Here is a 25161-nt window from a genome sequence, read left to right on the forward strand (position 1 = left end):
ACATTCCAGGAGCAAATCCGAAGTTTACCCATCATCAGTAATTATACATTTTCTTTGTCTGTCCATCTGCGTACATCCATGCTGTTTAGTACAATAATTATTTATATACAAGCTCAAATTTCTGTTCTTATTCCCTTTAAACAAAAAAATAAGAAGCATTGATAGAGCACCAATCAGGTAGCTTAACACTTCTTTACTGTTTTTACTGTTTTTGCTTGCACCCGTCACCCACCCTGGTGAGCTCCCCTCCCCCCACCCCCCTCCCTCTCCCCCTTCCCCTTGACCCCAACCCTTCTCGGGCATAAGGACTGGTAGTCCCTAGTATGGATGATGTGAGAAGCATCAGGTGTCTCACTGCCCCCACCTTCCTATATTAAACTCTTGCTAATCATCCACTATATCTCCAAAAAAAAGTTGTCTAATTTTAATCAACAAGTAATTAAGTAGTTAATTAGATGCCCATATGTCAATAAAACTGTATGCATCAAACAAAAAAATCATAATTAGTTTCAGCAGTCTTATTTATTCTTGAGATATCTCAATAACCACTTTTATGTCTCTCATAACGCATAAGGAGGAAAAAAAGTACCAATCTTCTTTTACAGCAATTGCGTTCAGAATGAAGCCAGAAAGTCTTTAGCTGCCCCCTCCGAAGTCAAAAAATACGATTTTTCTTTGAAAATAATTTTAAGTTTAGAAGGGTTCAGGAGAAAGGCCTGAGCACCTTTAGCCTGGAAGGCAGGTATTAACTGTCAAAACTGCCATCGTTGTTCTACTGTGGCATGACAATAGTCAGGCCGAACAAAGAATTCGACGCCTCTCCCCCTTCTTTTCCTATCTGGCCTAGCCAGATCATAGAGAGCCTGTCTTGCCAGAAAGTTATTTAGACATATCAAGATTGCCCTGGGCTTTGAGTTAGTATCCTGTCTGGTGTTTCTTTGAAATGGAAATCGATGTGCACGTTGAATTTCAAAGTCCCATTTCCATTGCACCAGCTCTGGGAAGGCTTCCAAAAAAAGGTCAATTGCGTATTGTCTAATATTACTGCCTTCATTTCCCTCAGGAACACCCAGGATTCGAAGGTTATTTCTATGTGATCTGTTTTCCAAGTCCACCAGTTTCCAGTTTATCTCGTCTCTCAACCCTACCAATGATGAAATTTGAGTTTGTTGACTTGTCACAGTATCTTCTATCGCTGAGATTCTCCCCTCAGCTTCAGTCACCCTTGCAGACGTCTCACTACATGATTTGGCAACTTTTCTGAGGTTATTTTGAAGCCGTCGTATAGCATCTTGCGTGCCAAGATTTTCTGCCCTTGTCTCTTCCCAATGCTGGATCATGACCTGGCAGAGTGTATCTAACGTATTACCAGTTGATTGTGATTGTGTAGTATCCTGTGTCTGTAGATTCTGTGGTAAAGCCATCCTTGGGTCGTTGGGGGAATATCTTCATGTGCTGTGAACACTGTAAGGTCCTTACCACCACATTCCAATCTGTGTTGAGAGGCATCTTCCCCCTCATCCTAATCCTGTTCTTCATCTTCATCTTCACCCTCCTCCTGTCCCATTGAAGCAAGCGATTCGTGTTGTGATCCCAGACTCTTAGCACTCATATCATCTCTCCATCCGCCATCTGCCTCAAGGATTTCAGATTCTAGAGCCACCGACAGGTCAGTCATAGAGTAAAAGTTACCCGCAGAGTCTAGTGATTCAACATCTTCCAAAACTAGTAAAGATTCTGGTACATCCTGTACTAGTTCTAATTGTGAGTTATTAATTAAATCTACAGATGTCTGGAGGTTTTCCGAAGTAATCGGGCATGGCGGCATTGAGTTTTGAATCTCTTTTGACCCATCTTTACCGTTACCAATGTCTTTATTCCGCCCAGTGTCACTAGGTATTTTTAAAGTCTCACTTACATTTAAGGCTGTTTTCCAAATGTTGCTATTCAAGCGAATATTATTCTGTTCTTGTGTTTTATTATTTTTTTTCCCTGTGCAAACATGTCCGGAATTTGGGGAATAGCTCCCAGCCGACAAGTCCCAGAATCCCCCACTATCAAGCGGGTGTTGCCATTAGCAGTAATTTCGGCAGGAGCTACTTGAGCTACTATAGCTGTTGTGAGACCAGGCACAGAGACAGAGTCATAGTTAAAAATTACCTGCTGTGAATTCTGGAGAGGAGGGTTCTGAAGATTATCCTGCAGTATGGCATTACCGGCATTGCCAGCAATATCGCTGTTCTGCACGTTCTGCGCAGTCTGGGCGTTTTGAGCAATCTGTGCACCTTCCTGTGCTGCCGTGGTTGCCCTCGTCTTCGGCTTGTTTTGTGGTTTAGGAGCCGCCGCCGCGGGGTTCTTTGGAGCCATTGCACCGTTGATGTCTCCCTTACGTCGATTCTGTGCTCGGCAGCGTCTGTCAGAAGCAGCGGATTGCTGCGAATTGAAATTATCTGCGAAGCCGACTCCCGCTCCGGTCCGTGGTTCCGCTTTCGCCCTGAGGTGCGGGAGAGATGGATGCCGCCACGTAGGTTGCAATGAGCGGCGGAACTAACACCAAAGATCCAGCCGCATCCCGGAAAAAGAGAACAGGTAAGGTTTTTATTTTTTGTAAGGTTTTACAGTTTCAGGGTACCGCATCTCCTCCTATTTGCGCTGTTCGCCACTAAGCCATCAGGTTATTTCGGGCTGAAAGGATTTGAAGGCTTAAGGCAGCGAGACCACTGGCGATGCTGCTCACTCGGACGCCGATGCGTCCGCCATCTTGTCCTCCCCGTGGTACCCCCCTTCCTTTGCATACTCGAAGAGGCAGGCACCGCGCAGTGCCTGCTGCTTCGAATGTGCAAAGGCTGCTTTTGTTTTTTAACATTGTGGCGGGCGGTGCAGTGAGCACCGCCCACCACAATGTTAAATTGAGGAATGCGCCCGCCACTGTGGCGGGCGCATCCTAATGCCAATGTCGGGACCCCAGCCCTTTCGGCGGGCGGTCCCGATTTCCGCTAGAGTGGCGGGCGGGCAAAGCCCGGCCGCCATCCTAATGTGCCTCCAAATGTGGAAAATCAAAGATATGAATCTTTTCAAATTAAATAAAAAATTTGCATTTTAGCGCCAAAAAGCTTAAAGCGCCATTCTCGGCTATCTTGTCGCGCTGGACCGGACAAAGACAAAGTTTCAGGCCGGCTGCAATTGAGCATGGGTCATATATGTGTTTTCACTCCAGAGGCTTGTGACTCTCTGTCATACTGTAATCCTGTGGGTCCAGTCCAGATCTTCCATCAACCAACCTGCTGGAGCAAGTGATTGTCCTCTCCCTTCCCTACCCCCTTTTCTCCTAGAGCTTAGATTTCTTTCACTTTCCTTGAGTCTTTACAGGAAGTGATAAAATGTTCACGTGGCGAAGGTGGTATTCAAAGCGAAGGGTTGTGACACTCTGGCCCAAACAATGATGCCATTAAGCACATCGCTCACCTAATTATGTCCCTTTTTGTCAAAGGCAAATACTTTTCCATGAAATTAAAATATCCACTGGAATAATAGAAAACATTCAATTGGCACAGCTGAATAGGAAATAAGCAAGCAGTCTTTTGTATTAAAATAGGCATTTGTGACACACACACAAAAGGAAAAATGCTAGATCTTTTATTCATTCTGAAAGATTAAATTCACCTCCTAATTCTACCATCCTGTGGAGTAACAAAAGCCATTGCAGCCCCTGTGGTTTGGGGGCCAAACTCTTGGGGCCCATTCTGGCACTGGCAGGGCCCTGGCCTGAGATCTTTAGACTTGGTCTGGAGCAAAGTTGGCCCCCTGCATGTATTTTGCAGGTGGGACCATTCAACTTTCGTTACACCACTGCTACCATTCTGGTTTGTTCTATCTTGCTACTTAGCCGTCCCATTAAAAAATTGTCACAAATAATGCAAACGTCTAGCCCACCTTCCAGGGCCAACAGCAGGATATAAAAATAAGTGAAACTGTTAAAAACATTTTTATCACCACTTATTTTGAACAAAAGAATGAACAATTTTCTTCAGTTGATGACATAAGATCGACAGATAACTACCTTATCCTCGGAAACCTACTCAAGAATTGGCTCTTCCCCACATAACCACCACACGCAAACAGATAAATATACAATATCTCTCTGCATATGAGCATTTATTTGTACTACAGATATGTACCTATATATGTGTATTGCTTATATGTATTGCTTATGATTAAAATACTTTTATTACAGAGATATATAGATATTCATTAGTTCTGCTTAATAAAATGTATATATATCACTTATAGTTACAATATTCTATGTTTTTAACATGTATATAAGTAACTGCATAAATAACTCAATCTTTTTATCGTAACTATTTATCTACAACTGCTTCAATATTGAGCTACAAAACAAATATATATGTATATGAAAATAAATAAAGCTATTTTGAAGTACAACAACATCTGAAAGCCAGAGTTTATTTAATACATCTTTGATCTACATATACTACCTTCCTTTATGCATCTATATACCTTCCATGCACCTATGGCTCTATATCTTTATAACTTTTGGATCTATATATTTATTACTTTTTCTTATTTATTACTTTTCTTCTAACTCAGCATAACCAATGCACTACAAATAACTGACTAACATCCACCACTCAAGTTACTTTCATATTTTCACTATACTAATTCATCACTAATCCTTTAATGGGTTCCGGAGTAGCGTGCTACTCACCGAAAAAGAACTTTCACCCCTCATCAAGGGTAGTAAGCGCTATATAAAAGCAAATACAATCCAATACTATACTCAACTGCAACAAAAGAATGTTTGAATAAGCTACATTTGACCATATTTAAAATACAGAACAGAAGATGCCAAGAATCTATAAACTACAGGTCTGAATGCTGGTCGTGGAGCAGCCAGAACAGAGGATATCAAATGTGAAGGGTCCTTATTAGAGCACTTGGTAAAGCAACAATAGATTCCAACAGGAAACCAACAGTAACTACCCAAGGGGTAAAACTATGGGGCATATTAGCAAGGAGCTCGTTAAAATTATAGCCGTTTTAGCGGCAGGAAACTTCCCCTAAAACTGCGATAATGGGCTTGCTAATATGCGTTCCAGAATTCCAATAGAAGCCCATGTTAGATGTGCTGGACATCTAACCTGGGCTTCTAATGGAATTCTATAACGCATATTAGCAAGCCCATTATCGCCGTTTTAGCTGCAGTTTCCTGCCGCTAAAATGGCGATAATTTTAACGAGCTTCTTGTTAATATGCCCCTATGTTTTTTCCTAAGAATGCAAGCACACTGATTGTACACACTGATAGTTATTTGTAACACTGTTATAAATCAACAATGCGCCTGATCACCAAACGTCACACCCAGATCTGTGCATCCAGCAATAGAGGGGTCACCTTAAGTTTTATAACTCCCTCACAGACTTAACTAAGTCCCTAAGCTGTGGTGTATCCAAGTTCTAAAATATTTATACCATCATAATCCACCCAATGTGCAAGAAGAAATTGTGGAGCGGAAAGGAGACACCTCACGGTCGTAACACCAAGGGAGCTGCTGGCTGATACTCGTCAGCAAGTCCACTTATCACCATCGGTTACCACTTTTCCGATTAAAAAAAGGAAACATGTGTGTGTATTAGTTAACAGAAACTCAAAACCATGAAGTCAAGAAAAACTAAAGACCTAAGTGTGATAACATGCTAATAACATGTATACCCAATGGACCCCATGAGGATATAAACAAAAAATCCTCACCACTAAAACTTGGTGAAGCTACCTAGCTATAACTAACTTTATTTGATGCTGGTAGCTTCCCAGATTAAAAATGGTTTCCTTCAAACCATAACCAATTAATCTACGCCGACATGTTTCATTGCCAAGGGAACATTTCGGGCAACTTCTTCAGGACTGCTGGGGTTCCAAACTAGAATCTCATCTCATGGTAGGTTCACATCAAACCTATGATGGTATATAAAAACAAGAGAAAAACGCCAACTGTGAACACACTCTGCTTAACACTGATTTAATGTGTTTTCACTCATAATATCAAATACTAACCATACCGTTTGGTTAAGTCCATCATGTAAACCTGCAACCGTGCATAAAAAGGGGATCTAATATGCGTCAATGGATCGCGTTTCCCCACACAGTGAATGCCCAAAGGTCCTGTCACCTGAAAAAGATTTTTTTTTACAGTCATATTGTAGCTGTGTATAAAAACATATGTAATGATGCAATCGCTGATGTCCGCATCCCATATACAAAAGCAGGACATAATGTATTTATAGCCCCCACTATCATGATGTACATGTAGAAGTCATGCCCCTGTTTTTAGGTTTCGCCCTGGGCGTTGCAACTGCGTAGCAGTTGCTCCGCCCACGGCGAAATCTCATGATCCTACATATGGGCTTTGGTTCCGCCTCTGTCTCCCATTGGCTAGCTCCATAAATGGAGGCTAGCCATTGGGAGACAGAGGCTGTCAATCACGCTTTCCCCTGAAAACGCGATGCGGGGGCGTTTCTCGGTCTTTTTTTAAGTCCCGCCCCTTTGTCCTGGGCCGCGCTGTGATTGGCTGCCGGCCCGGGACACCCCCGTGACGTCATTCCCCGGGCCGCGCTGTAATTGGCTGGCCGGCCCGGGACCTGACTTGTTTTTTACTATGTCTCGTTATCCTCCATTATAAGATTATATAATTATACAAAGTTGGCTGTTTATCCCTGTTATCTGGTGATCCGCTTTTGATTTCTCACTATGTAAAGCTCTTGCTAACTTGTACTATCGCTCCCCTAATAGACACAACAGCCTGAACCCGTTCTAGGGGTTACATTCTTATGTAAACTTGCAGCCAGATCTCGTGACTAGCAAAACCTTGAGGGGGCGGTGCTAACTAAGAGATGAACACAGGACTCGGAGCCGCAAAATCCCCTGTGTAGCTCGCGCCCCCATTGCGTGCTTCATAAGGAGCCATGTTAGAAAAGGTATTTGGAAGTCAATCCTATATTCTCTGCAGGGCAGGCTCGGTAGCCGCGCCCCTCTCCATTCACAGCCGTCCCTCCGGGGCGGGGCTGCCGCCTCCTTGGGAGTGAGTGACTTCACACTCATTTGAAGAGTACTACCGGCCGTGAGCGGGCCATGGCAAAGAGCGGCCAGGCGCTGAGGAGCGTGATCACCGGAGTGCCCGGCTCACGGTAGGGTGACGGCTGTGCGGCGCGCCTCTGTTAACGGCTATTGTGATCATTCTCTGTGTTTATGGACGAGCCTTTGTTAGTGCAAAGTGTGTGGTGTATTTATACTGACACCTCCTTGTCTCGTGACTGGGAGAGAGCCCCTCGCTGTGCGTGAGCTTGCACTGTCCAAGCAGGTTTTTAATGCGGGCCCCGGAGGTGTTTCATGTTGGTCGAAGACGCTTTACTGTCTGAATATAGATTTGGCACAGGCGCTCTCTTGGTTGGGGGAGGGTGCACAGCACATATGAATTGATAGTTGCGCTCTTCACAGACCGGTGTACTGTATGTGGGGGTGTGGAGGGCGAAGAGTCTTATTTTAATAAGAGGCGCGGGTGACTGAAACTTTTAAACGAGAGCCGGGAGGGGCTGGTAAGGAAAAGTGGCCATGAATATTCTAAGCCATAGCTTTTGACAGGTCACTTTATCATGTTACCAGAGATTTGTGTCCTATTGCATTGACCGTACACATTCACAGAGCTAGGGGCTCGGGTAACAACCTTGGTCCCAGGTCTTGAGGCATCCTTTACAGACCAGCGACGGCTTTCAGTTTCACTAGGAAAATTGGTGGGGTCCGTGCTGTTAATATTTTCTTCTATATTTTCGGTTGTGTGTGGCTGGTGGGCTTTACTTGTCTTTCGAAGGACTGGTATTATGTGAGCTACACGACGCGCGGTGTGTTAAGGGCGTCAAGATGACTCCATGACACTGGGACGCTTCTTATCGAGTTCTGGGTTTCTTGGGGAAACATGGTGGTCCTTCCCACCTTGCGATGTTCTTGGGGCTCTCTGAGTGTCTGTCCCTCGGGGCCTGGCTGGCTATGTTAACATTTTCTACCTCGATCCCACTATGTCACAGTGGCCATCCAGTTCGTAATGCGAGTAACTTGTGCCTCCATTGCTGCGCTTCTGAGCGGTTCATGTATGCATATTTTACTGTCTTACAGTAACTTGGTATAACACACCCCATCAGTCCACTTTCCGTGTAATGCGGGTAACTTGTGCTGTAAGAGGTATATTGTTGAGGGAGAGCACTCCGTGTGTGGGGTTGTCAGGCCACGCCCCTTTTTGGTCTGTGTATGTTCCGGGATTCCTTGATTTAGTTAAAGCTAGAGCTGCATACACAAAACTACGGAAGCCAGCATGCACTTGCCTTCACATGAACTACGCGTAGGCAGAGATTGTCGCGCGCGCCCCAGTCTCATTAAAATGAAGTGCTTCCGTGTATCTGTGTGATGGGTGCGGAAGTGCTTGTGAGTCAACATGTAGAGGGCGCCTCACCTTGAGATTAGCTTCTCACACCCCTGCGCTCCCAGCAGCCACAGATCTCTTGACAATCATTTTTTCAACTGAAACCTACTTTCCCCATAAAAGGAAATGGAGGTGGAGAACGGGGCTGCCTGGGAAGAGCCTGTTTACCCCGGTCCACCCCAGGAATGTGGGCGCTGCCTCCCGCAGAGCAGCATTATTATGCGTTCATTTGCATCGGGCAGCTTTCATCTTTAAGCGGAACTCGCTGTTCCACGTGTGCTGTCTGAAGAGAATAATGAATGTAGAGGCATTTAAATGAGTCTACACTCACTGTGTCTTCACGCCTGGCTGAGGTGCATTGGTTGCGCCTAGCAGCATTCCACTACAATCACGGTGTTTGTATGCCTGGATGAGGTGCACTGGAGGCGCATAGGAGCCTTCCACTACACTCAGTGTCTGCATGAATGGAGTTAAATTGTGTTTGTTCCCTCTTCTGTGAGGTAGTATTCTGCATGTCATGTGCGAGATGCACTAGAGGTGCCTAGCAGCATTCCACTACACTCACGGTGTCTGCATGCACGGTGTTAGGTTGTGACATTTCACTGGGCTGAGAAGACGCATACAGCACGTTCCAGTTAGGGTTGATTGCAGGTGAAGCTTCTAGTACATTACCTGTTGGGAGCAAGGCGCATTGATTCTGCTTCTCAGCGCTGATGTACAGTGGCCCACTCCCTGCAGGCAGACGATGCGCACTGCATGGCATTATTGAGATTCAAGGGGCCTTTCAGTGCACTAGGGGACGGCTAATAGGGTGGGGTTGTGGTGCACTAGATCTTGACTAGTGAGCTTCCATGACGGAAGCGCTTTGAAGCCGCCCTTTACACATGAAATGCTCCAGCATATCAAGAATGATTGAATGAATGAAGGAGAAAGTTTAAATACAGGGCTGCTCCGAAGAGTACCAGGGAGCCGGGTGAGGTGTGTTTTCTATCGGAGTCTGACGTTCGCCCAGGTGAGTCGTGCTTCTCCCCCAGCAACAATTACCATATCATACACAGAAGAAGAAAAATAAAAAGCAAAGCAGATTAAAAGGTTCAGTCCTGGGCCATGGTTCCCCAGCCTGCGGCTGTACGACCCGCCCTGTTCTCTTCCCATCTCTCTCGTTTATAGGCAGAAATCCATGTAGGGCATTTTTTAGGTTTCGCCCTGGGCGTTGCAACTGCGTAGCAGTTGCTTCGCCCACGGAGAAATCTCATGATCCTAAATATGGGCTTTGGTTCCGCCTCTGTCTCCCATTGGCTAGCTCCATAAATGGAGACTAGCCATTGGGAGACAGAGGCTGTCAATCACGCTTTCTCATGAAAACGCGATTGGGGGGCATTTCTCGGGCTTTTTTTAAGTCCCGCCCCTTTGTCCTGGGCCGCGCTGTCATTGGCTGCCGGCCCGGGACACCCCCGTGACGTCATTCCCCGGGCCGCGCTGTGATTGGCTGGCCGGCCCGGGACCTGGCTTGTTTACTATCATTTCTATCCAATAGTAGAACAGGCATCTTAAAAAAAAGTTTTAACGCCTTAGTCTAAGGTTTGTAGCTGTCAGTGCTTTTTATTGCTGTTATTCAAAGTTCTATTCCGCCAGTTGCCATTTTCACCTATGACAATATGGACGTGTCCAATTCCTGCCCCAAGGCTTTCTTTCCTATAGTTCATATGGAAAATGGTCAGTGCCTTTTTAAGACTTGCATCAGAACTCGGTGCCATATTCAGGGCGGGGCGCTCTCTGAGTTGACGTCATAGTGCACCATGTTTTGAGATGAGGCCACACGCAGGGCATTACTCTGAGTAGACATGGCATTTCGAGCGTTTAGAATGCGATGCACGTTGTTGAATTTCTCTGTGCTCGCTCGACAGATGGCCGTTAGAGTCTAGAATGCATATAACGTACAGGTGCTGGACAATTTTGCAATGTCATTTCCAGTCAGTGCCAAAACATTTCCATTTACTGACATTTAAAAAAAAAAAACGTTTTGCACCTGACAGTTGATGCAAAATGTGTTCTTACACTGGCTGGCCAGTGCAAATAATTCTGCAGAGTTATCTGCACTGGTGCAATCTATGTAAGCGCTGCACCTGGACTAGCACAGAGGAAACCACAGCTGGTTTCACAGAGAAGTATCAATCTCGTGCCAACGGATACAGGGCAGGGAGGGCGAATGTCTGCGTGGGATGCCGTGACCCCAGGACCCCCGCTGGTTTCAGCGTTGCCACAGCCTTTGAATTCGACCCACACACCCCCGCCCCTCACACCGAGTTGCAGCGTCAGGACTCACGCACTTCATTTCATTGTCCTGGGCTCTTACAGACGCCAGCATCGCCGCTTCCGACCAGAGGTGTTCATAGGAACGAAGTGACGCAGCATGGCGAGGCACGGGTCTGTGCTCTGGGCTCTGTTGGCTCTTTCCCTTGGAGCTGCTTTTGTATCAGGTAGGTGCAGCATGGAAGATGGTAATGACCATTAAAATAATACTTAACTGTTGTTGTGATCATCTCTCTAAATTTAGCCAGGCATCGCCACCTTGTGGAACACTGTCACAAGCATTGTAGACATTAGGTGCTGGTGTGAGCACCCGAAACCACCGGCTCAAATTAAGCACTGGAAAACACAAACCTGCTCTTCTGCTCCAGGTGAGGCCGACTTTTGACTAAGTTGTACCTAAGGCCAGTGAGTTTAGCCACTGTGCGTTATTAGCAGACTACTTTTAAACACTACTCCCCCCTCCCCTTTTTCGGGATGCCAGCACCCGATCTTTCACTACAGCCCCTCATTTCCTTCCTGCACTTTCCTTTCCTTGCCTAGGGATGCCACATTTCCCAGAGAAAAACATCTGGTCTTTTGCTCATGTTTTAAGTTTTTGCAAAGGCCCGTGCCTGATACTTAAAAGGACTTTATATAAAATCTGCCGTGTTCACTTTCAACACAGGGTTTCTGCCATTGTTTAATTTAACTATCAGTCACTGACCAATAAGGGAGTCTTAGAACATAATTTAACATTAGTTCTAGTTTGCTGCTTTAAGTATGCGCTGATAAGAGAGAAAATACTGGATTAAGGTGATTTTTCTTAATTTTTGTACTGCAGTCTGCCAGGAAATAAAAATATTGATCATTCCAGTAAAAAAAAAAAAAAAAATCGGCCTTGTGGCAAACCTATTCTTGTCTCCATCTTCCTTCCCCCACCCTCTCCTCAGGGCTCCCACCATCTGTTTGGCTCCATTGGCGCTTGTGTGCGGCAGAGCAGATCAGGTAGGCAGAGGAGGTGAAATGTGTTCACGCCCGGTCACTGTGGCGAGGTGAACAGCATGACCTGACCTATGAGCACCCACCAAATGACCCAAACCCTGACATCAGAGAATGATCGAGGCGAAGAAGAGGAAATACATAGGGTCACTTGCTCAGGTTGCCACATTTTCAAAAGAAAAATAATAGCCATTTGTTCATGTTTTAAGAGTTTAAATAAACAATTTGTCATTTACAATGCCAATAGCTCTAACTTTGTCAAAGGCGAAACCGTTGCATTGTAAATGCTTGTTACTAGATGTTACACGATCTTTCCAAGGTTATCATATCACTCTCCTCAAACGGGTGCCAATTAAAAGTGTTCCGTGGGGACCCTTTATATTTTTCAAACACAAAGCGTCCCAGACTATCACTAGTAGTACTCTCCTTAAACACACAGCCAATTGTTTAGCCAGTCGTCCATAAGGATTGTAAGTCAATTGAACTAAACGCGGCACAGGGAAATTCCCGCTTACTCGCAGCACACAGCCCTTGAGCTAGCTAGCAGCAGCACTTACGGCTACCGCGCTTACCGCTACCGGATACGGAATTCCATCAGAAGCCCAAGTTAGATGTCCAGCACATCTAACATGGGCTTCTATTGGATTCTATAACACATATTAGCAAGCCCATCATCACCGTTTTAGCTGCAGTTTCTTGCCGCTAAAACTGCAATAATTTTAACGAGCATATTGTTAATATGCTCCTATGTTTGTTCCTAAGAATGCAAGCACACTGATTGCACTCACTGATAGTTATTTATAACACTGTGTCAACCACATTTTCTAGAGACAAAAAGTTAGCTATAAAAAACTAGTCACAAAAAATCACGTTCTCCACTGAAAGGATAACATAATGAAAGTCAATATCTGGAAATAAAGGCCATATCACGTCTCCTCCATCTAGAAAACTTCCATATTTCTCAGAATTTCGAAATATCAATGTATCTTGCCTAATGAACATTATAAACACTATGCAGCTTCCTTCACTGGTCAACGACCATCTGCTATTAAGGTGTAAACAACTGTGTATATTCCTGTGCCAACTAAAATTCTTCAAATTGCAAATGCTTTTGATCCAAAAGGTTGTGTTTGAAAGCATCCAACTTTCTTCTCTAGAGTAAAAGTAAATTAGGACCTTCATCATACGCAAAATTTAGAACCAGTTTCAAAGCATAGGCATGGCTATTTGGAAAAATGGTACGAGGACAAACTGCAAACTCACATTTTCACAAAAAATCTTCTGTGCTCCTGCCAATTGGGGCACTTGCTTTCTCGTTTTACACCCTCAATAAAACTATTAAGATGATTGACGATGAAGATACCTATCCATCATATTACAAGACCGCTCAGCATGCTTGAATATCATTGGTCACAGGATATCTGCAATCACTCTCTCCTAGTAATGGTATACTATGTACTGTACTAGAACGGTTTTCCACTTTCTTATCAGATATAATCTAGTTTGTGAAATTTAAAACATGCCGATTTCTGCTTTGTCCTTTATCTGTGGTATGCCTCAAGTCCACATAGAATCACATCCATTTTTAGTTGGAACATGCAAAAGCAGATATTGGTGGGAGCCATTGACATCGAGCAGTATATTGCCAACATTCTGCTTCATTTGAGAGCATCTTCCTCGCCTAATATTGTTGAGATGACGTTCCACCACAATTGCTAGTACAAATCTCAGCCTTAGACACTGTCGACATCTCTATTGAGAAGGCGACTTTATACAATAGCATATATTTCTTACCTTTTGCGGTAGTATAGATGCAGACATTATGCTTGCGATGCCCGAGGCAGGCACAGACAATACATCTTTCAGAAATACGGTGAATGTTTGGTTCGCTTTCAATATGTCCTTTACAGGAATCACACCTCCTAATGAGAAAAAAGAATGTTTCAGATTTGTATGATATATAGTTTAAATTAATCACACTGATTTGCATATGAACTATAATTTCTTCTGGCATACTTAATGTGTAGGTTTTGAGTAGCTCATCTTGTAATTTTAAATTATGTTCCATGACTAAGTATGAGAATATCAGTTTTTCTCCTTGAGAACAGTGCAATTTCCAATGGCTTGAAAATTAAACATTTCTAATAGTTCCAAAATTATATAGTAGATTTCTGAAAATCAAGAACGTTTATGTTTTCACAAATCAGAAAAAGCAAGTAACCTGTCAACGATTTAAAAATACAAGCGCGTTGGATACATGTTGCTGAGCACATATATTATTACGTTTTCAGTCAGCTAATTTGACAAATTACAAAATCATTTTGAATATCTCGGTGCTGTCAATGCTATTGTATGTTCGTTTAAAAGCCATCCTATTCTCTTTCCACCAAGTCACTGATTTAATTGTAGTTCAGTCACTGCCTCGGCCCGGGTTTACCGCACACCACGTCCCCTTTCCCACCAACAACATCTGAGCTGACTGGGCCCTCGCTAGACTTCTACCATGCTTCCTCCCGAGCCTTCGCGTCAGTATCCAGTGACAAGTTCTGCTGTCTGATTTTAGCAAAACAGCCTATTGAAAGAGATGAGGATTCTGCCTATGTCGGGGTTCCCACCCAAGCCAGCATTTGTGTAATGGAATTATCAATGGACGATTTTTAGAGTGGGGGTACACCCATCAATTTTATGTCAATGAAATCACAGGTGCAGAGGCAGCTCCTCCACTAGGGTGGAGGAGCGTCACCCCACTGCTTTCTCGCAGTGCGAGAAGCCGAAACATAAAATCGTACTTGCTACCATTTTATGTTTCTGCTTCTCACACTACAAGAACGAAGAAGGGGAGGAGTGGTGTGCCCACTCCTAAGGGCGCAATTAATGTTTGGTCAGCCCTTTGGGTCCTCCCAAACCAGTCATGCGCACTGTGTCGTTTCTCAATGCGGCCTACATAGAAAAATGGCCTCCCCGTGAGCCCCTGGCAAGGTAGCGGCCCCACCAATCACAACGCTGCCATTGCATCGTTGTGATTGGCTTAGTGGGGGGGGGGGGGAAGGCTGCCTGCTTCCTGCTCCTGGAGGCTGGAGAGCAGGAGCAGGAGCAGAGAAAATGCGGGACCCGGACACAGGACAGGTACGTTTTTAAAAATGATTATTACATTTACCACCCCCCCCCCACGTCCCCATGCAACCCTCACCCTTCCACCCGCGATTAATTGCGACTGCGAGTCCACAGGGATTGTAAAAAATCCAAGTGTTACACAAAGTGTAGCAAATAAGTGATGTCCATTAGGCTAAAGAATGGTGCCTGATTGGTGAATGTACAGTGCTGTGCAGATTGCACTAAATAAATGAACAAACCATGGTGTGCTGGTGTACTGTTTTTACATGGGGCAGATTTTCCTGTTTGGTAAGTGGCCTTTTAAAAGGACCACTAAATGTGCCTCAGTCCTGCAGCTTTACTGCTAAACCTTTGCAGTGCACAAACAATAAAATGCTGAAATCAGATTTCTGTGCAAACTTATCATTTGTGCATTAAACTAGTAAAGCGTTATGGGTTGCTTTGGTTTTATTAAAACCTGTGTTCCCATCACCACCGAGAAACACAAAAAGCTATGTGCCTCATTTGAAGTTTTCCTGCTGCTAATATGTTTTGAAACATTTGAAAAGTTCAATAATGTTAAGACTATCACTTGCTTCACATCTCAAAATTCCCTCACTTTGTCGTCATGGAAAGGAAAGGTGCAGCTGCGGCCCGTGGAGGGAGTTAATGTGGGGCAGGGAGGTGGGGAGGGGGAGGGGGAGGGGCAGGGTGGTGGGTGCTAAAAATCAGCATATGGATAATTGCAGGTAAGTAAACAATTTAATTAATAAAACGAATTTCGTAGCGCGCACTGCATCGCCGATGCAAGGCGCGCTACGAAATTCGTTTTATTAATTAAATGGTTTACTTACCTGCAATTATCCATATGTCAGTATTTAATACCCTCCACTCACTAACTTATTGCTGCCTGCGAGGGATCTTGCACTGCACCAGAAGCGAGGAGCGCTTTCCGTGCTAACTCACCGCCTGCATCCTGATAACCTCGAGGTCGCGCTGCTGGTGGGAGCTCTCCCGTGCTCGACGGAGGCTGTTAGCTCCCAGCAAGCGCTTGACCCAATCTCCATTGGCTGCCTGCACCGGGGGACTGCGAGGCCCAGAAGCCTTTGCTTCCTACACCTGGTGCCTCTTCCCCCGGCGGTAACGCCCCCTACCTGCCGCCAATAACTTTTCGTGACACCCGCTCCGCGGGTGCCACTCACTAACTTATTGCTGCCTGCGAGGGATCTTGCACTGCACCAGAAGCGAGGAGCGCTTTCCGTGCTAACTCACCGCCTGCATCCTGATAACCTCGAGGTCGCGCTGCTGGTGGGAGCTCTCCCGTGCTCGACGGAGGCTGTTAGCTCCCAGCAAGCGCTTGACCCAATCTCCACTGGCTGCCTGCACCGGGGGACTGCGAGGCCCAGAAGCCTTTGCTTCCTACACCTGGTGCCTCTTCCCCCGGCGGTAACGCCCCCTACCTGCCGCCAATAACTTTTCGTGACACCCGCTCCGCGGGTGCCACTCACTAACTTATTGCTGCCTGCGAGGGATCTTGCACTGCACCAGAAGCGAGGAGCGCTTTCCGTGCTAACTCACCGCCTGCATCCTGATAACCTCGAGGTCGCGCTGCTGGTGGGAGCTCTCCCGTGCTCGACGGAGGCTGTTAGCTCCCAGCAAGCGCTTGACCCAATCTCCATTGGCTGCCTGCACCGGGGGACTGCGAGGCCCAGAAGCCTTTGCTTCCTACACCTGGTGCCTCTTCCCCCGGCGGTAACACCCCCGTGCACTAACCTCCCTATAAATTGGGGCGCATTACACGCAACGCGGGACGCGCGCGAGGAGAAGCGCGAGGCGAAGCCCGGGCCAAGGGCGGGCCCGTTTCAGCCCGTTACAGACTGTGCAGGACTGGACTGGGCCACGGTATTTTCATTTACAGCTACATTCCATTTTTGCCTGTGATTTACCGTGATTATCCCTATTGTATTAACTACATATACACTAGAAGCTTTGTAGCACTCGATTCTATTTCATAATGAATAAACGGACTAGAAGTAAAAAAACCTCCAGCCTAACTGACATCACCGGCCCACTAGACCTATTTATCACTAAGACTCATGAGGTCATTGACAACAGCATACAGATATTACAACGAAGGGTATCCCATGAATTGGAGGTCGCAAGAAGGTCGTCCATGGGGCCTCTGGCGTCTGCACAAACTCCCCAAAAGGGTCCTATTGCCCCCCTGCTGAAGCAGGTGGACAACACGAATGTACTAATTCACACAGTCCCAAATAGCGTTGATTTATCCGCTACCCAACTCTCTTTAGGGTCTAACTCCTGTGAGGATTTGGAAACCACACCAGATCTACAATTCTCTCAAAACGAACAGGACAGCGTAGATATTGTAGACCTTGACCCCATGGGTAATCGGGAGGGCGCCATAGCAAAGAGGGTAAATAAAAATACGGATAAGACCATAGATGAGGCAACACTAGCCCCGCAAAACACCAAGACCTCTCTTAAATCCACCACTGACACCATCTTGCCAGGCCAACTAATTTCTATTAATAACGGTGCTGATCGCATAACGATACCCCATGACCCCTGCCCTAGAGAGCTGTCAGGGACACATACATTGGGAGTAGATATACAGAAACCATGCTCTGCATGCATAACATTACACGACTTTATCACGAATAGCATGGGGCGTTTGTTAAAACATCATTTGCAACCCCTAGAGAAGAGCATTATGATCATAGAGAAACAACTAGCCAAATTAAATGTCCCAGTATTTAAGCAAAACACATTGGGTACGCTTGCTAAGGGCTCCGGGTCTGTAAATGACACAAATACGCAGGCGCAATGCCCGCCCCCACCAGGCATTCAGCCCAAGCCTCACCCGCCTGAAAGAGTTCCTAACGTAGAAACTCAAAAAATTGATAGGCAAAACATACAAACCACCCCAAATCCCGTGATAACAGAAGGGACAGGAAAACGGAAAGGCCCCACCGGGAACTTTCAAAAAACCCCAGCCCCAGTGGAGTCCATTAGCCAAACAGTAAAACAAAAGGACACCCTACCGACATCCCAAAAAATCCAACCATCTCAGTCACAAGGTAATGAGAGGAGGGCCCCAAGGTATAGACGTCCGATACATCTCCCGCCTGAGGCGACCCCGTATACGGTCATACTTACAGGGGTCACGGAGCTGGCTGATGGTGCGGATGAACCTCCTTGGTCCCTCCGTAACAAGGTACTACAGTGGTTAAGCCAAAACAGACCTCTTCACCCATACAATCATGGTAGAATTGTATCCATGAGGAGAGTGTTCTGGATTGGCGAAACCAAAAAAACTCTAAAGGGCGATTGTATCGTACTAAATTGTGAGGACCCAGAAACAGCTGATTACATCTCTTCATGGCCAGCTTTAGAAAAAAGGGGGGGCGTTGACGTACAACGTCTTTCCTTTTTTTATCCCCCACTAAATATCCCAAATTACGGTGACACAAATGGTTGGGAGGAAGCACAGGACTGGTCCTGGACACAGGTGGGGGATTATAATGGAAACAGAAGCAGGAACAGGAACAGCAAAAACCATTGGAATGGAGGGTGGGACAATCATCAATGGCCACCGAGAAGAGAGATCCCACACCCTGATTATTGGAGGGGGGTCCCCACGAGGAATAGGTACGACTGCTTGGATATGGTCGATTGACCAACAATGACAATAAACCCTAAAATTAGAATTCCTGGCACTCTTGTAGAAACCTGTAATAGTGTAGAGCAGTTTGTTACTGCTAATAGTCCATCAGCAGGGTATACATCTGATCCTCCATTACGGAATACACTTCGTACCCCCACAACCCCGCAGACCTCCACCCAAACATACAGGGAGCAAGGACTCAATTTAGTGGGCGTTGAGAGCCCAACTCCCCAGATAGTGGCAACAGAACCCAGCCGACACAAATTAAATTTGAAAATTACCTCCTGGAATATTGCAGGGTTGAGTAATAAAGCAAGGGCCCACCCATTCCTGTCATTTATGGCAAAACAGGATATAGTTTGCCTACAGGAATGTTGGGATCAGGAGGAAACCCATATTGAGGGCTTCAGCACCCACTATATCCCGGCGATACAGGGTAACCGAGGTAGAGGGTCGGGGGGCCTATGCATCTTTACCTCCAATTTGTGTAATATAAAATTGACTACATATGTGCCAAGTGGATCCACAGTAGAAGTGGCTAGATCCTTGCAGGGACTTACAGTCAAAGCAAAGGGGTGGTCCCTCTTTGTGGTGAATATATATATAAATGCCCCTAAAGTAGAGCCCAAAGCCCTAATAGCGGAGCTTAATGCAATGCTCTTGATGGGTAACCAGAACACAGACTGTATTTTGGTAGTAGGCGATTATAATTGCCACCTATGCCCCTATAGTGCCACAAAAAACTGTGGAATCTATAACTTAAGAGGAGACCCCACCACACATTTCGAACACTCCATTATTGGGAATATGCTTAACAAACTAATGCATGATTGGGACATGGGGTTCGCTAACGAACTTTGTGAACCTTACGTAGCCTTCCAGACAACATTCTTTGGTCGGGGGTCAGGAACCACAATTGATTATATCCTAGTGACCAATAAGAATCAGGGCTGCCTGGGGGTTTTCAATACGGAAGACTTGGCACTAAGCGATCATTTCCCGATCAGCACCACAATTTCTATCGAGAAGAACGAGAGTCCCGAGTTAAGCATACCGAGTATCCTTCATGGTCATTCGGTGTCACTGGCAAGGAAAAATGGGTATGCAATAAAGTGGGGAAAAATCAATGCTATAACTTTTCTAAAAGATCTAGTCCAGAAAGAAATGAAGCAATTCATGGCATGTCTAGAACCTAACACCACCCCCCAACAAATTATAGCGGCGTATGGTAGCATAACTGCCACTATAAATGATAAACTAACAAAAAAATTAAAGAGAGGGATAGCACAGAGAGAACATGGCTGGTTTAATTCCGCCTGCTCTAAAGCCCACAAAGATCTTGTACAGGCTTTAAAGACACTCCCAAAGGATAATAGTGCGATTAAGCAAGCAAGACGTGCCTATAAGCAGACGCTACGCGAACGACAGGATGAACTCAAAAACCAGGCTTGGGAAGCCCTAGTAAAGGCAAGTTCCATAAGGGATAATATCTCTTTTTGGAAGGAGATTAATGCCCCTTTTTTCTCCACAGACAACAAGGCAGATTCAATGGAGATAGCCATAATGGAAGATGCCTGGGTTGACTATTTCACCTCGCTATATAAAAAAGAGGCAATAAACATGACCCCAGAACATAACTTCTTCAATAGGAAGAACTCGCAATTGGCGACGCAAGATAGTTTCCCCCTAAATATAGTTTTTACCCCTCCTGAGGTTGAATTAGCAATCTCACAGAGTGCAAATTTAAAAGCTCCCGGCCCAGATGGAGTCCCCATTGACTTATTTAAAGGCAACGTAGAATTGTGGGCCCCATTACTGGCAAACGTACTAAATGCGTATAGCATAATGGGTTTTCCTGACTCCTGGCATGAAGCCATAATTATTCCAATATTTAAAAAGGGGAACAGACAGGACCCAAAATGCTACCGCCCCATCTCCCTGTTGGATACACTAATGAAGGTGGCAGGTAGAATTTTGTTAACTAAACTACAAACTTGGTCCAAAAATAAAGGGATTCTTTCCAAATTACAGTATGGCTTCAAAACTGGAGTCGGCACTGTAGAGCAGGGTTTAAACTTGAACCTAATAATAAATAAGTACATTAGCAAGAAGCAAGGGAATCTCTTCCTTACTTTTGTCGATTTATCCTCGGCTTTTGACTGCCTTGATCATGATGTGCTCTGGAATACTCTGGCCAAGTTGGGAATAGATAAAAATATCCTACACTTTATACAGGAACTATATAGAGATGCGGGGGCAGCGGTCAGATACGGGAAAAATGGTGAGCGAACAAAAAAATTCCCCATAGCAAAAGGTGTTCGTCAAGGCTGCATCCTTGCGCCTTTCCTTTTTAATTTATACATTAACGAGATAGCAGACGTTTTAAATGATCTTAAAGTTGATTATCCCAAAATAAATGGTACCCCAGTATCTTTATTACTGTATGCTGATGACGCGGTGATTATGGCCCGCACACAGATAGGTCTCCAGAAAGCCATAACGGGTTTCTCATCCTTCATGTCCACGAGAGGCTTAAAGATAAACGAGGGGAAAACATTTACAATGACATGCTCCTTGAGGAAAAACATACCAGACTGCAAAACTTTTGTTAATAGCAGTAAGATAGCGAGGACCAAAACCTTTTCCTATCTAGGAATTACATTTAATAATAAGGGTACATGGTCCCCAGCAATAACCTCGAGGAACTTAGCCTTCGCCCGCACAATAGGCGCTCTTAAACACTTTGCTAAAAGATTGGGCAGGAAACCTGTGAACATCTTACTGAAGATATATGCTGCTAAATGCGTGTCTACCGCCGTATATGGGGCGGGTGTATGGGGCATCGCAGATAGTACGCAGATCCAAACAGTGGAAAATGCTTTCCTTAGGTACCTACTTTCAGTTCCTCGCTCCACGTCCACTACTGTGTGCCACAATGAACTGGACAGAGTCCATATTATAGACCTGATAAAAATAGCACCAGTAATGCTGTGGTATAAGATTTGGACATGCGAGGATACAGGGTTCAATAGGGAAGTAATTAACGACTGTTTAACCCATTCTGCGTCCACCAAACAACCATGGCTAGCCTATGTGAAAAAGTTCTTTCTTTCTATTGGTAAACCAGATCTCTATTCGAACCCCATAACATGCTCACAAATATCAAAAAAATCCCTAAAAATGGCATGTTTGGATTTACTGACAGAACGAAGATGGTACTTAGACGGGCACAAATCTACCATAGTAGCACATCGTAACATCTTACATGGTCCGGGTATTCATGCTTATTTAGCACCAACCTATTCATGTTACCATAGAATGCTCCTGACCCGAATGAGGACGGAGTCGTTCTATAGGCTTGTATCCTTCCCCATGACAAATGATTGGTCTGCAATCATGGAAAAATGCCCGTGTGATGACTTATCTAGACAGTCAAATTTACATTGTATATTTTTCTGTAAGTATTATCAATGGGGGAGAAAAAGATATCTGTTACCACTGCTAAAGTCATGGGGTGTAAGAACTTGTAAAACCGCACTGTTTAGATTATACATGCTGCAAGATGAAGTTACCATAGTGACAGCGATAAAATTCCTGACGTTTACCGTAAAATGTAGGGGGTCCATGGGAAATATATAGGTCTTCTTGGATATACATAAAACTGAAAACTCGTATTATAATGTTCCTTATAAACACCGGATAATACGTATACAGTAGCAGACTGTATGAACTCCAAGAGTCCTGCAAATGAATTTTAGAACTTTTATATATGCAATTTAATGAATTTTATCTATTCTATCTTGATGACAGGTTTTATTGTAAGAAATTTTATATATAAGAAAAATTGTTTAGTTGCTTTTCGTTTTGTATTTGTATGTCATGCTTTTATGGTTTTTTGCCAAAACACCGAATAAAGCTATCTTGAATTGAATTGAATTACCCTCCACCCTGCCCCTGCCCCGCCCCCTCCCCGCCTCCCTGCCCCACCGTAACTCCCTCCACGGGCCGTGGTTGGAAAGGTGAACCTCATTCTCTGTTTTAAATAAGCAGCATTTGGTCAGAAGGCGTTGCAGGATACTCGACCTCTGTCATGGAGCTCAGAGCAACATACAAACTAGGTTACAACCCTCTTTATTTCTCATTCGCTGTGGACCTTCTGCAGGGTAATCTTGGGATGCTGTAGCACCTCCCACCCCTACATTCAGCGCGCCTGGAAATCAAGAGTCAGATCATTAATAGGGCAATGGGGGTTTGGTTGAAGGAAGCCAGTGGGTCCTCTCTTCAATTTCTAATACGAGCTTGAACGTCACCATACATAAGAAAAGAAAGAGAAAAAGAAAAACTGAATTGGGAAATATCGCTAATCTTCAGCAATGAGCAAAAATGACTTGTTACCTGGCTTTACATCAAATAGAAGGATATAACTTGATCCAGTGTTTAGAAATTGTATGCATTCTATGTAACAACCTCTTTGTCAGCTAAATTCGTGCATAGAGGGCATCTGTGCAGGCTCTTGCCTGATCATACCCCAAGCAGGTCACTTTACTCATTTACTAGGAACAGAACATGCACCACGAAGTGCCAACTTCTTCTTTGTATGCTGAGTTATACCCCATTCAGAAATTAACTCAGACAAGAGCTACAAACGTATTTTGAACTGAATGGAGGGAGAAGCACATATGGGGGCAATGTGTGGGACACAATGAATATTCTGATATGAGAATGTGTAATAGGGAAATGTTTTGGTGTCAGACACACACTGGTAAAAGTGCAGGACTTAAAAGAGGACAGAAATGGGAACGGGAGCAAGATAACTAGCAATAGTTATAACCAAACTATTATTAACATTACAAACTACTGTCTAGAGTAAAGAAATATCCACGGACCTCATACACACATTGGTTATATAGGAGAGTGACATGCTTAGGAAACTACTCACTGGTTTCTGAAAAAGTAAGAACTGTTCACACACATGACAGCACTGGCCGACTCTTCAGGTCGGCTAGTGACCACCCAGGAAGGGCTAGGGATGGGGTTTTAGTCAGGACAAGAAGAAGTGGCGCTCAGACTTGTTTGCGTAATGTTCATGAGGATTCAAGTAATTACAGTGCTGCCAGGTTGAGGGATTTACCCGACAACCCCTGGATTTGTGTGGGTCGAATGATCCACACTGGAAAATGAGCACAGTCCTGGGCACACGTGGTGAGGGTATTTACACAGTTGGTTTGAATGTACTTGGTTCTGACAAAGCAGTGGTCAACACCAGTGTATGTTTTGAAAAAGATTTTTATATATCACAAGGTAACGACTGTATATGGACAAAACGAACAGCCGACACGTGTTTTGTCACAAGGACTTATCCTGTGACTCTTCAGGGCTGTTCCAGGTCGGAATAGGAGGAGGAGCAGGCCCCAGGTGACCAGTGATAATTCCAACCCAGTCTGGGGGTTGCGATGAGCTTAAAATAAAATCGTGGAATGTGGTGCTGCCGTGGGTTGAATGAAACTCCTGGTTCTGTAAGAAGGAGCCGAAATGCTAGATTCGTAGGTGCCCCGTGAAGAGATCCGAGGGCTTAGAGATTAGATACGGATGCCACAATGGGTACGTGGTGGCATTAGAAGGGCAGGTAGCGCCCAGTAGTGGGTGGGTAGGCATCCAGTGTCTGAAGGTGATTGAGGTGGAGAGGCTAGAGGATTGGCGGTATGTGGAGGCCGGAAAATGGTTCTTGGGGTCCGGATCGGGACGAGTAGTACAGCGGGTACGCCTGGACTATCGGTGAAGACGCGGTGCAACAACACTGGATCTCGAGGTTTGGACTGGCTCCTTCTACCAGAACCATGAGTTTCATTCAACCCACAGCAGCACCACCTTCCATGATTTTATTTCAAGCTCATCGAACACCCAGGAAGGGGTCAACAAATTATTCTTTGATTACTTACAAGGGCTACGTGTGGTTATGCAGCATCAACACCTTGCATTGTTGGATGAACAGGTAGACAGTATTGCACAGAAGGCACTTATAGCCAATCAAAAATATTCAGTAGATGTGCCAGTATCAAATGAGGAGATATTACTGAGCATCAGCGACCCAATAAAGGTAGGATGGTGGGTGGGGGGCGAAGGTGTTCAGCTCCCTGCTGAAGTATGTTAGGTATGGGGGACATACTGGCTGAACACTTGGAAAAAGAGTTGGAGGAAGCCAGAGGAAACAGGATATTCCCAGATTCGAAGCAAGATGCTGGGAAAATAATGATTCCTAAACCAAAGAATAAGTTCATTAATTGCAAAGCAGGCAAGGAGCTCTCTATAATAAACAGCAACACTACAATCTTCAGAAAGGTAATGGCAAGCAAACTAAAGCAGGTGATATAATTTTTAATTAGCCAGGAACAATGCAGCTTTATGCCAGGCAGAATCACTGGGGATATATAAAGGATTTATAAAGGCCAGCAAATGTAATGGAGGAAAGCCAGAAACATGTAGTTAATAGCTATTAGAGTCATTGGATACAGTGGAAGCCTTTGACACTATAGATTGGGAGTATCAGTTAAAGATATTGGAAATTCTATCTTTTGGTCAACAATTTAGATGTTCGGTGACATTA

The 25161-nt window shown here is 44.8% G+C and overlaps 1 protein-coding gene across 3 annotated transcripts in view; it reads right to left on the reverse strand.

The window, feature by feature from the left end:
- Positions 1 to 25161, reverse strand: part of LOC144818798 (phospholipid-transporting ATPase ABCA1-like) — a 3252877-nt gene that overhangs the window by 2718487 nt on the left and 509229 nt on the right. For all 3 annotated transcript variants that reach the window (XM_078676562.1, XM_078676560.1, XM_078676561.1), the window contains exon 6: positions 13574 to 13701. In XM_078676562.1, the coding sequence (XP_078532688.1) occupies positions 13574 to 13701 (128 nt within the window). The remainder of the gene's footprint in view (positions 1 to 13573; positions 13702 to 25161) is intronic.

This window comes from Lissotriton helveticus, chromosome 2_1 (assembly GCF_964261635.1).
Source record: "Lissotriton helveticus chromosome 2_1, aLisHel1.1, whole genome shotgun sequence".
NCBI lineage: Eukaryota > Metazoa > Chordata > Amphibia > Caudata > Salamandridae > Lissotriton > Lissotriton helveticus.